The 12,789-nt window shown below is 48.2% G+C and overlaps 1 protein-coding gene across 5 annotated transcripts in view; it reads right to left on the bottom strand.

Annotated features, from left to right (window-relative positions):
* The window catches only part of TBC1D30 (TBC1 domain family member 30), a 156,020-nt gene that overhangs the window by 92,845 nt on the left and 50,386 nt on the right, over positions 1–12,789 (bottom strand). For all 5 annotated transcript variants that reach the window (XM_070755627.1, XM_070755629.1, XM_070755630.1 and 2 more), the window contains one exon: positions 12,213–12,278. In XM_070755627.1, the coding sequence (XP_070611728.1) occupies positions 12,213–12,278 (66 nt within the window). The remainder of the gene's footprint in view (positions 1–12,212; positions 12,279–12,789) is intronic.

The raw sequence follows: 12,789 nt of genomic DNA, 5'->3' as shown, positions 1-12,789 counted from the left end.
TGCCAATGTGACCGCTACTAGGAAGGCTGTTTTCAAGGAGAGGAGCCTGATTGGAATGGATCTCAGAGGCTCAAATGGTGGTTTTGTCAAGGCCTTGAGTACTATTGATAAATCCCATGAGGGAAATCTCCGTACCGGTGGTGTATGTGAATTTGGGGCTCCACGTATAAAGTCTCTGACCCACGAATGATGGGCTAACGAACGAGCCTCTGGTATCTGGATCATGGTGGAGAGTGCTGCCACCTGTCTCCTTAAGGTGTTAGGAGCCAGACCCAGATCTATTCCTGCTTGCAAGAATTCCAACACCGTAATCACCGATGCTTCCTTGGGGTTCTTGCCCTCCTTGTCACAAAAGGTACAAAAGGCCGCCCACGTAGCCTGGTATATCCTTGAAGTCGAAGGACGTCGAGCAGCCTGAATTGTGTCGATGACCTTCTCCGGCAGATCCTGATGTTTTAATCTGTGCCTTTCAAGTGCCAGACGGTTAGTTGTAGCCACTGGGGATCCGGGTGTAGTAGGTTCCCTTGGCTGAGGGTGATGATGTTGTCTGGTATCCTCCATGGTGGAACTAATGACAGAGCTATCAGGTCGGCAAACCACGGCCGACGTGGCCAGTGTGGTGCCACCATCAGAACCTCTGCCTTTTCCTGGAGGATTTTTTCTATGACCCTTGGTATCAGGTTCACTGGAGGAAATGCATACAGCAGTCCTGTTGGCCAATTTGACCGCAAGGCGTTGACCCCTTCCGACCCCAGTTCCGGGTAACGTGAATAGAACCTTTGGGTCTGCACATTCCGGTGGGTGGCGAACAGATCTACAGATGGAGTCCCAAACCTGTGCGATATCTGTTGAAAGAGCGCTGGGTCCAGCCTCCACTCTGACGGGTCTAAAGTAGTCCTGCTGAGCCAGTCTGCCTGGGTGTTGATGGTCCCGGCAATATGCTCTGCGGATAAGGACGCTAGGTGAAGTTCGGCCCAGTCGAACAGCTTTGTCGTCTCGTCCATGAGGCGACGCGACCTCGTGCCCCCTTGGTGGTTCAAATGGGCTCTGGTCGCTACATTGTCGGTAAGCACTAGTATGTGTTTGTTCTGGACAATAGAATGGAAGGCCTGCAGAGCTAGGAAGACCGCTCTGAGTTCGAGGAAGTTGATGTTTACAGGTGACAATTCCTCCGCTGACCATATGCCTTGTGCCATGTGGGGACCGATGTGAGCTCCCCAACCGTAGAGGCTGGCGTCTGTAGTCAGAATCAGCTTGTCGTGTGTCTGAAAAGAAGAACCCTTGAGTATTGCGGGTGATGTCCACCATCTCAGGGAAGCCTTGACGTGTCGTGGTAGGTGAGTTCGTTGATGTGAGTGGCTCACCTTGGCCCGTTGTGCCGGAAGTAAAAACCACTGCAGGGCCCGTATGTGGTGCCTGGCCCAGGGCACAATCCCTATAGCCGAGACCAGGGTTCCCAATACCTTTGACAACAGTGACATGGGGACCCGTCTGTGTTGGTTGACTTCGGCTATCAAACGCTGTATATTCGCTATCCTCTCTGGGGAGAGTGAGACTGAGCCCGACAAGGTGTCTATGATCGCTCCCAGATGTAAAAGTCTGGTTCGAGGAATCAATTGGCTCTTTTCCAGATTGACGGTAAAGCCATGAGTTTCCAATGTCCGCATAGTTTGGTTTAAGTCCTGTCTCGCCTGCGCTGGCGACCTGGACAGTATGATGATGTCGTCCAGGTACGCCATCAGTCGGATGGATTGTGAGCGCAGGTGTGCCGTCAGGGCATCCAGAAGCTTGGTAAAAGTCCGGGGAGCTGACGAAAGGCCGAATGGCATGGCCTTGTATTGGTAGTGTGTTCCCTCTGAACAGAAGCGGAGGTATCTCCGGTGTGATGGATGTATGGGAATGTGTAGGTACGCCTCTTTCAGATCGATAGACGTTAACAGGTCCTGTGATCTGATTGAGGTTAAGATAGTCTGAAGTGAGTGCATGTGGAATCGCCTGTATTTTATGAATAAGTTGAGTTGTTTTAGGTTGAGTATCAACCTGCAGCCTCCCGACGACTTGGGGACAATGAAAATCCTTGAGTAAAATCCTTTCCCCTCCTCCTGTGGTGGTACCGGTTCTATGGCTTGGATTTCCAGCAAATGAGCAATTTCGTTCTGCAATTGTAGCTTGTTTTGTGGTGTTCGAACTTTCGGGCAGTGTAGAAACCGGTTGGGGGGTTGACCTACGAACTCCAGACGTAAACCTCCCGACACTGTAGCTTGGACCCAACGGTCTGAGGAGGTGGTGTGCCAAGAGGCGCTGAAGTGCTGGAGCTTCCCGCCGATTGGCAAATGGCTCGCAGAGTCACTTGGAGCGGCGGAAGCCTCTCTGGGTGTTACCCCGAAAGGGCCGCCTCGAGCCCTGGTAGCCCCTGGGTCGGTCCTGGAAGGATCCCCGGTCGCTTCTGAAGGTTTGGTTTGAAAACTGACCTTGCGCGTACGACCTTTGGCCCTGACCCGCCCCTGTGGAGCTGTCCCAGCGGGGTGTTTGGCGCCTCGTATATGGCGCTGACCGCCGGTCCTGCCGTCTGCCCGTTCTGGGGAGAACCTTTCTCTTGTCCTTGTCCTCAATGAGGACTTTGTCCAATATATCCCCAAAGAGCATAGAACCTTGGAAAGGAGCTGATGCCAGTCTCCACTTGGACTTCAGATCAGCTGGCCAGTGTCGAAGCCACAGGAGTCGGCGTGCTGCAAGCGTGGTAGCCATGCCTCTGCCGGAAAACTTAGCCGCGTGCAATGTGGCATCCGCGGAGAATTCCGCTGCAGCTCGTAGTTTAGCCAGGTCCTGACGTAGTCTCCCATCCTCCGGTCCCAGGCGAGATTGCATCTCCTGTATCCACCGGAGAGAAGCTCTATTGATGAAGGATGCAGCCGCCGCTGCCCTAAAGCCCCAGCTCGCCATCTGGTGTGCCTTTTTTAGAAGGAACTCCGCCTTCCGGTCCTCTGGTTTCAGGCTCTCACCTGTTTTGGAGGGCACCAGGGCGCTGGAGACCAGGGTCACGACCGGCTGGTCTATGGGTGGAAACTCAAGAAGTTTCTCCACCTCCTCGTCGAACGTGTAGAAACGACGTTCTAGGTTGGATGGGCCTTGAGCCGCAGCCGGGTATTGCCAAGGACGCTTGGCTCCCTGTAGGAAAATATTTGATGCTGGAAAATGCTCTGATTCGGGCTGAGGTTCCTGGAGCAAGGCATCTGGGGTCTTGTCTGCCTCTTCTGCAGTCTTAGATGTACCTGGTAGGTTCATCACCTGTTTAGCCTTAAATAACAGAGTCCTGAACAGTGAAGGCTTAAACAGGCCTACCGGTTGTGGTTGTTCGGGAGTTGTTTCATCCTCAGAGAGGTCATACTCCCTATCGCTGTCTTCTCCCATGAGTGGCTCCTCTGATAAGGACCCCAAGCCCGATGGGGGCGGTGCTGACCAGATCTGCCCTGTTGTTGTTTGCGAAGATTGCTGGCCATATTTATTAACCCCAGCCGCCATGCCTTGAGAATAAACATTCGCAATAAGGTCCTGCAAGTCGGGTGGCATATCCTGCCAGGTGCTTGCCTGTGCCCTTAATCCTGCCGCTGTGGGGGTGAACGTGGCAGCTGGCCCCATGGAGCTTCTTCTAGCATAGCTAGCTGACTCAGGTCTGTTACAAGTAGGGCCTGGAGAGGACATGATGTGTGGCAACGCAGGTGATTGCCTATCAGGTGACCATTCCTCCTCAGGAAAACTAAAAGCCGGTAGAGAGGTGGCTGGGTCAGGTGTTGTTTGCCTCTGGCCCAGTGGCACAGTGGAGGGGGAGGCCTGTAGAGCCGCCTCCAGCCTTTTTTCCAAGGCCTTAATACGTTTTTCGGCCTCTTTCATAGATGAGGCTGAGGCTGGGGACTGTGAAGTCTTAGACTTCTCCTTGGCCTTCCCTTTAGGCTTTTCCTTGGTCACATTGGGGGAGGCAGCCCTCTCAAGTCCCGCTTGTTCCTCCATAGTACTCACAATTTGTGTAACTGAGGAATCGTTGGTGTCTGGCCTTGTATTGCCTCATTGCTCAGCAATTTTTTGGCTCCGGGACAGAAAAAGATGGCCACCGTCTTCTATTGGCCAATTGCACATGCGCACTGAGGCTACAGCCTCTTCGCGCCTATCAGCTGCAGGAAGGACTTCCTGTTGGCGGCTTCGGGTTGCACAAGTAGCAACCAACATGGCGGCCCCCATGCCGTTCGCGGCTTTTCTTCCCTTTCGGGTGGTGGTGGGGGCGCCGCGGCTTCCAGCCCCCCATCGGGGCTTGTGCCGGCTCCCGCTGCGTCTCCAGCGGCACGCCCGCGGCTCTGCTGGCCTCGCCGGGATTCCGGCAGTCCCAGCGCCTTCTCTTTCGCCCAGCGGCTTCCCAGCCGGCGGCAGCAGCGGCAGCGGCTTATTCGGCGGCCGCCGAACAGCTGAGAGGCGCGGCTCTGTTCCTTGCCTGGAGCCCAGCGATCGCACCCTCAAGCTTTCCAGTGGAGGGGGCGGACCCCTCCACCTTCAGCTTACAGCCCTGGTCTGGCCACGGAGGTCAGGGACCCCAGGCTGGGTGCTCCTCTGCAGGGTGTTCCCACGGAGGGAATACAAAACCCCTGAGGAGGATCGTTGGGGGTGCTGCCCGCGGAGGGCAGAGACCCCTTACCTCTGTTCATCCTTCTTCTGTGAGCCTTCAATCTGCAAGACAAAGAACAGGATTAAACAGGTCAAAAAACAATAATTCATTTATATTTACATTTAATTACAACTTATTTATCTATATATATATATATATATAACTCCTAAGAGCCCAACTCAGTATGTCTCTACTCTTGGACTGAGTTTTTAAAACTGGGGCTCATGGGAGCAGTAAGGGGGCGGTAGCTATTATTATGCTAATTATAACTCAGTCTCTACCAATAGGATTGGTACATTACCCATGTTGGACTCTCCTTCCAGATGCAGTGGAGAATATTTTATTCTTGTAAGCCGCCTTGAGTCCACTAGGACAAGGGCGGCCTATAAATTCAATAAATAAAATAAATAATAAATAAATTAAAGGTTCTGTTCTATTCCATATAGGAAAATGTGTACATTTATGGTGAAATACTGTATATTAACCATATAACAGTATGATTACCTTAGAAATGATTCAAACAAAATTTCTTAGAAGTGTCTTCCAACTTACAAATGTGTTCAAAATGCAGTATTTCAGAAGAAAGCAGTAAACATGAATCTAATCCATGGATCAATATCTTTGCCTATTCATTGAAACGACAATAGCAGACTGACCCCTCTAATTTTGGCATACAGTTACAAATATTTTTCAAAAAGACTGATCCAAAAGAAATTGAGTCCCTATGGTTTCTCCAGTGATACCATCTTAACCTCAGAGATAGATCAATATTAAGTCAAAGGATCTTGGATAAAGAAAGTCAAAAATAAATTATTGCTTTCTCATACAATATAATTGCAAAACATGAGCCTAAACCAGATTCATATCACACTTCCCAAATTGAGAATTGAGCTTTATCTTTCATTTGATTTAATGTTTTCCCCACAGCTGCCCTGGAATAGAAATACAGGAAAACCTCATATGAAACCATATACGGTATGATATGGGTGACATAGAACAGTGTTTCCCAACCTTTTTTGAGCCGCGGCACATTATTCATGTTTTCAAAATTCTGGGGAACACTGAACGGGGGGCGGGGGGGGCTAAAGAAAAGTTTGGACAAAAAAAATATCTCTTCCTCCATTTCACTCTATTTCTCCCTCCCTCTTTCTCTGTCTTCCTTCCTTCCCTTCTTTCTCTCCATCCCTCTTTCTTTCTTTCTCTCTTTTTTGCTCTCTTTCTCTCTCCCTCCTTCCCCCCTTTCTTTCTCTCTCATTCTCTCTCCCCTCCTTTTTCTCTCTCTCTCTTTCTCTCTCGTTCACCACGCCAGCAACAGAGAGAAAAAGAAAGAGCGAGAGAGAGCTGGAGAGAGAGTGGAGTGCGCAGCAGCCATCAGCCTCCTCGCCCTCCCAGACGTCCCCAGCGCCCGGCCTCGCGCCGCCTCCCATTAGCCCGGCCGACTTTTCCCTGCTGCCGTTTTCTCTTCATGGCGCAAAGCCACACAGTCCCGGACTCCCGGATCGCTCACTTCTCTGGCCAGCGCGGCGCTTTCCTGGGCAGATGGCTTTGCTGACTGGAGAAGCGAGCGATCCGGGAGTCCGGGACTGTGTGGCTTTGCGCCATGAAGAGAAAATGGCAGCAGGGAAAAGTCGGCCATTTTCTCTTCATGGCGCAAAGCCATACAGTCCCGGACTCCTGGATTGCTCGCCCCAAGGCAGGAGGCGGCGGCGGAGGAGAGTGGGTGGATCGGGCGGGCAATGGGGCAGGGCGGAGAAGCCAGGGGCGCGTTTGGCCGGAGGCACCGTGGGGAGGCAGGGGCAGCCGCGGCTCCCTTTATCCCTACTGCTGCACCTCCCTGCCCCTGCCTCCTTTTTCCCGCCTTCCTTCTTTGGGGCCCAGCAGGAGAACGCCGGATACGGCGGTCCGGCACCGGCAGCGCCCCGCCCAGCTAGAGCTTCCTAGGGGCGCCGCGGCACACCTGATGGTGTCTCGCGGCACACTAGTGTGCCGCGGCACACCGGTTGGGAAACACTGACATAGAAAACTGGACATTCACCACCAATTGACCACCTCTCTTTTATTTAAATTTCTGGAACACTCTGTTAACTTTTACCTGAATTGTCTATTAAAGAATAAAGATAAATTTACTTCTCTAAAAATAGCAAAATTTTGCTACATTATGGGTAAGCTTTGCCGCTCAAAAATGGTTGCTAATAATTCCTGTTCTTAAAGGATATGTCAGGCGCAAGGTAAAAATGTGAATTCAAAGGCTGGCCTGACACAGTAAAAGAAAAAAAAATGTTTTTTTTAAGTGAGAGAATATGCCACGTAGCACACATTCTTTCACGCAGAATCTAAAGTAACTGAACACAGGAAAGAATTAGAAATCTCTGCATTGAATTTGTCCACATGATTGTCCTTGTGGGTGTGGGGATGGTAGATGAGCTTTTTGACCTGGATGTAATCTTAAGGGACCTTAAGTTGGAATGAAGCATGTTGAATCTAATTTGGCTCTGTTAATAAATATGACTACACTAAAGAAATAAGATGTGGAAGTTCATTTATTTTCTCAGATGTCTTAATTGTTCACCTGACAATCAATTTCAACTTACCCTTCTGAGGAATGCAGTGGGGAGTATCCAGGAATGTGGAGATACAAGAGTTTGGAATTTTCTACACAACCGGAATGCAACAGCACGGAAGGTAAAGTGGGGGGGAGGAACAGCTTGAATTAACTAAGCCAGAGACAATGTACCAATGTACTTCCACACACACACCCTTGTTGGCTCCCTAAGTGAATTGCGAGATAAAGGCATACTCTATTACATCAAAGGGATTCCTTTGTGGAGGATTTTCAAATCTGCTCAGGTCCTTTTCTCCTGCTCCTCTGACGGCAAAACGAGACTTTCCTAAATTGCATAATGAGAGGGCTCCTCATTATGCTACACTGAATAGTGGAGAATTAGATGAGTAACAAGGATTCAAATAAAACCCGGCAGGGAAGCCTGTGCAGCATTTAATGAAAACTGTTTGGTCCATAATTTCAAATGTACCCTTGATCCAAAGTTAAGAGAGGCAGTTGGGCAATTCAAGACTGGTATGCCACCACAGTTGCTTTGGGTGATGTAATTCTTGCTGGGAAGGGACCTCACCCCTGTCCCATGCCACAAAGGACCTGTTAAGAGGCTAGCCCTAAATTCTTGTCAGCTGGGTTCCCTTGATCAGTTGTAATGAGGGGAACAAATTGCTACAGATGTGACCAGACGGGCAATAAGAGGACAGACTGCTTGACACCCCTTTCTCACCCAGAACCTGAGCCATGCCCGATAGCAGAAAGAGGTTCTGAAGAAGCCCCTCTGCAGAATCTCTGGGCCTTTCAACCTACAGAGTTGTGCCCTCCTGAGGATTTTGCTAAAGGTGAAAACCCTATTCCTACAGGAACCGGGACCAATTGGAATGAGGAGCCTGGTAGAGAGGACGACCCAATGGTGAGTGAGCCCATACATCCCTACATCATTAAAGCAAGGATTAAAGTAATGACCATGGGCGAGGAGGAAGAAATACGGGCTCTGATAGATACAGGGTGCTCGAGATGCCTTATTAGCAAAACCCTGGTGAAGTTAAAAATCCACACCAGGCCTTTAGCGAAGCCCATCTGGTTCCAGCAGGTGGACGGCTCTCTAGTTGGTGGAGTTCCCGCTACTGAATTAATAGAGTTGCAGATAGGCCAGCAACACCTTGAACTCTTGAGATTCATAGTCGCCCCCAAGATGTCAGAACCAGTTATATTGGGTTTGGCCTGGATGGACAAATGGACTCCCACCTTTCGTTGGGAGAATGGGCATCGTAAGCTTTTCATTCCCTTGGGCTCTAACCCTTTTCTAGAGACTGACGGGTGAAAATATCCTCCCCAGGAGGAGCCAGATGGGTCCTTGACAACGTTTGCAATGAAGGAAGGAACACTTCCAGATCTCCTGAAGGTGCCTTTGGAATACAGAGACTTGGGAAAAGTTTTCAGTGAGGAAGATTGCAATGAGCTGCCCCCTCACAGACCTACAGACTGTGCGATAGAATTTGAACCAAGGATAATTTTCCCCAAACCTAGGATGTATGCAATGTCACCTAAAGAATTGGGAGAGCTGAGAAGCTTCATAGACACTAATTTAAAGAGGGGATTCATCCAGCCCGCAAATTCCAGGACAGCAGCCCCCGTTCTCTTTAAGGAGAAGAAGGACGGCGGTTACCGCTTGGTCGTGGACTTCAGGAAAGTTAATGCCATGTGTGTGCAGAACACTTATCCCCTCCCCCTCATGAAGGACTTATTAAATCATCTAGCCAAGGGAAAATACTTTATCAAGTTGGACTTAAGGGAGGCTTATTACCGCATCAGAATAAAGGAAGGGGATGAGTGGAAAACTGCTTTCAACTGTCCATTAGGGAGTTTCCCATTCCGGGTGATGCCATTTGGCCTGAAAGGGGCCCCTGCTGTGTTCATGCAGTACATAAATGAAGTTCTACACGCCCACCTCTACAACGGGGTTCTCATCTACTTAGATGACATCCTTATCTACAGCCAGAACCTCACTGACCACATCAAGTTGGTGAGGCAAGTCTTGAAGAAGCTTTTGTCTTCTAAGCTCTATGTGAAACTTTCCAAGTGCGAATTTCACCACACGTCTGTAGACTATTTGGGATACCGTATATCTAGTGAAGGCATACAGATAGACCCAACCAAGGTGAAAGCGGTGCTCGATTGGCAAGCTCCCCACACACGCAAGCAATTACAGAGTTTCTTAGGATTTGCAAATTTCTACCGGCAATTCATTCCAGCTTTCGCAGAAGTTGCCTTGTCCTTAACCGAGTTACTAAAGACTGGATCAGCCCCTACTAAGCCCAGACCCTCTCAACCACTCAGGTGGACGATGGAATGCCAAAAGGCTTTCGAAAGGCTCAAAAGACTTTTTTCAAAGGAGCCCATCCTGCAACATCCTGACCCCGAGCGGAAGTTTGTGATCCAGTCCGACACCAGCGATGTGGCAATAGCTGCGGTGCTATTTCAAGACAATGGAAGGGGACAGTTTCTGCCTTGTGCATACCTTTCCAAGAAGCTGACCCCCACCGAGAGGAGGTGGGCTATTTGGGAGAAAGAAGCCTTTGCCGTATGTGTAGCGCTGGAGACATGGAGGCATTTTCTGGAAGGCGGAGCCATTCCTTTCGAAGTGTGGACTGACCATAAGAACCTGGAAGCATTAAAGATCCCATGGAGGCTTTCTCCTAAGCAAGTATGATGGGCCCAATATTTACGACGGTTCAATTTTACACTGAAACATATCCCAACTGGGAAGAACCTCATTGCTGATGCTCTATCACGAAAATCACAGTACAATAGCAAGAGAGAGGAAGAAGTGCATCCGATCATCCCATGTCTTTCCCCCCCCTCTTGAAAGTAAGGAGAAAGCTGCACCTGTTGTCACTCGAGACCAGACCAAAAAACAGGTTCCACCTGGGAAGGGGAATTGGGAGAAAAGATTGAAGTCAGTTTTGCCTACTGACCCGTAGTTCAACAATCATAAGGAAATCCTAACACTGAGGGAAGGATCGGCTTGGAAAGGGACTAAGTTGTATGTGCCTGCCAGCCTGCGACTAGATATTCTCCAACAGAGTCATGACTCCAAACTAGGGGGCCACTTTGGGTTCTTGAAAACATTGCATCCATGTCAGAGACAATTCTGGTGGCCCAGAATGAGAGCGGAAGTCAAAGACTATGTGAGAAGTTGCGCCACCTGTGCCACTAGAAAGCATCAGCCGGGAAAACCTCCTGGATTGCTGCAGCAAGTAGCTAACCCTACTAGGCCCTGGGAAGAAATAGCGATGGATTTCATAGCGGAGCTCCCCGAGAACAAGGGTAACACTGTTATTTGGACTGTCATCGATTTGTTCTCTAAACAAGCCCATTTCATTGCTTGTTCGGGGCTACCCACAGCCAGACATTTGGCTAAGCTGTTCCTAAAACACATCTACAGGTTGTATGGAGCCCCCCGCAGAATCATATCAGATCGGGGGGGGGGGCAATTCACAGCCACATTCTGGAGAGAATTCGTTCGCACCATTGGTTCCACCCAAGGACTCAGTTCTGCGTTCTACCCTTCCACAAATGGAGCAGCAGAAAGAGCTAACGCCCTAGTGGAACAATACCTTAGATGAGATTTCGTTCCCACGCCAGAACTACCTACAGAACCTCCCTCGTCCATCACGTTGGTGGAGTGGATGGAGAAGCTGAAGAGAGGATGGGAGGACACAAAGAAGACGCTGACAGAGGCAGCGCAAGCCTACAAGAAACAAGCAGATAAGCACCGATCTCCCCAACCGCTTTTCCGAGTGGGAGATAAAGTTTCTCTGTCTACCAAATATATTCAGTTAAGGCTGCCTAGCAAAAAGCTAGGTCCTAAATTCTTGGGGCCTTTTCCAATAGTGAGAATAATCAACCCGGTCACGGTGCAGCTTGCATTACCTAGAATCCTAGGGAGGATCCACCCTGTACTTCACTGCAGCCTACTTAAGCCAGTGATCAGATCCAACGTTAGGCTACATGCACAACCGCCCCCTTCCCCTGTAGTAATTCAAGGGGAACCTTATTATGAAGTGAAAAGAATTTTGGATTCCCGCATTTTCCAGGGAACATTGCAGTACCTAATTCATTGGAAGGGGTACCCTCTGTCGGAGGCTACCTGGGTAAAGAGTAGGGACGTCAGTGCTGATAGGTTAGTCAAGCAGTTCCATGAAAATTATTGGAACAAGCCTATGTGGCCCGGAGGGGGAAGGTAGGATGGTTTGGAACGGTGCAACCCCTAGTCTCAGAGGAGGCTGCCTGTCAGGCCCAAGGTAAAAATGTGAATTCAAAGGCTGGCCTGACACAGTAAAAGAAAAAAAATGTTTTTTTTAAAGTGAGATAATATGCCACGTAGCACACATTCTTTCATGCAGAATCTAAAGTAACTGAACACAGGAAGGAATTAGAAATCTCTGCATTGGAGTTGTCCACATGATTGTCCTTGTGGGTGTGGGGATGGTAGATGAGCTTTTTGACTTGGATGTAATCTTAAGGGACCTTAAGTTGGAATGAAGCATGTTGTATCTAATTTGGCTCTGTTAATAAATATAACTCTACGCTAAAGAAATAAGACGTGGAAGTTCATTTATTTTCTCAGATGTCTTAATTGTTCACCTGACAGGATACTTTCATTTTATTTACTGTATATTTATTGATCAATGATCAAAATAAAATTCTGTCTGTGTTTTAGGAGGTGTTTATTTCAGTATCTGTACATTTCTTAATTTAATTTATTTTCTTAATTACCTTTCTATTTCTACATCATAAGGAAATCACCTTTTCTTATCTATTTGTTATTCCTAATTTCAGTATTTTTCTAAAGTGGATCTTGCTTAATTAGAAACTTGTACTGCTACCTAGTCTATAGCTTTAAATACATGAAAGTTTTCATTGCTGGAATAAACAGCAACTATTTATCTTCAGTCCAGAGCTTTACATAATGTTAATGAAGAACAGGAGTTTACTTACCTTTCTTCTCCACTCCTTTGGAATTCCTGTGGACAGCCTAGCCACTGCTTTGAGAGCATCATGCCACTAAAAGCAACCATCCCAATAATGTGAAATTATTCCAATTTGAAACACAATTCAACATACAGTGCAGCTGATCCTTGACTTATAACCATTCACTTAGTGACCACTTGAAATTACAATAACAGTGGGGGAAAATGACTTACAACTGATACTCCCATTTAAACTATTCCTGCAGTCCTACAGTTATGGGATCAAAATTTGGAACCTGGGCAATTGGCCTGTATTTATGATGCCTGCAATGTCACAGGATCACATGATAACTATTTGGGATTTTTCCAGTCAGTTTCTGACAAGCAAAGTCACTTTAAAAAACGAGATTTGCTTAACAACCAGGGAAAAAGTCAATGTAAAATTGAATATGCTTCACTTAACTGACTTGTTTAACAGTGGAAATTCTGGTCACAATTGTGGTTATAAGTTGAGGACTACGTATATTTCAATATTATAGAAGCAATATGTACCATTAAACTATTTGCCCACAAAATATTTAAATACAATTGCAAAACAGAGAAAA

This window comes from Erythrolamprus reginae, chromosome 6 (assembly GCF_031021105.1).
Source record: "Erythrolamprus reginae isolate rEryReg1 chromosome 6, rEryReg1.hap1, whole genome shotgun sequence".
NCBI lineage: Eukaryota > Metazoa > Chordata > Lepidosauria > Squamata > Dipsadidae > Erythrolamprus > Erythrolamprus reginae.
This window is presented reverse-complemented; position numbering and strand designations above follow the sequence as displayed.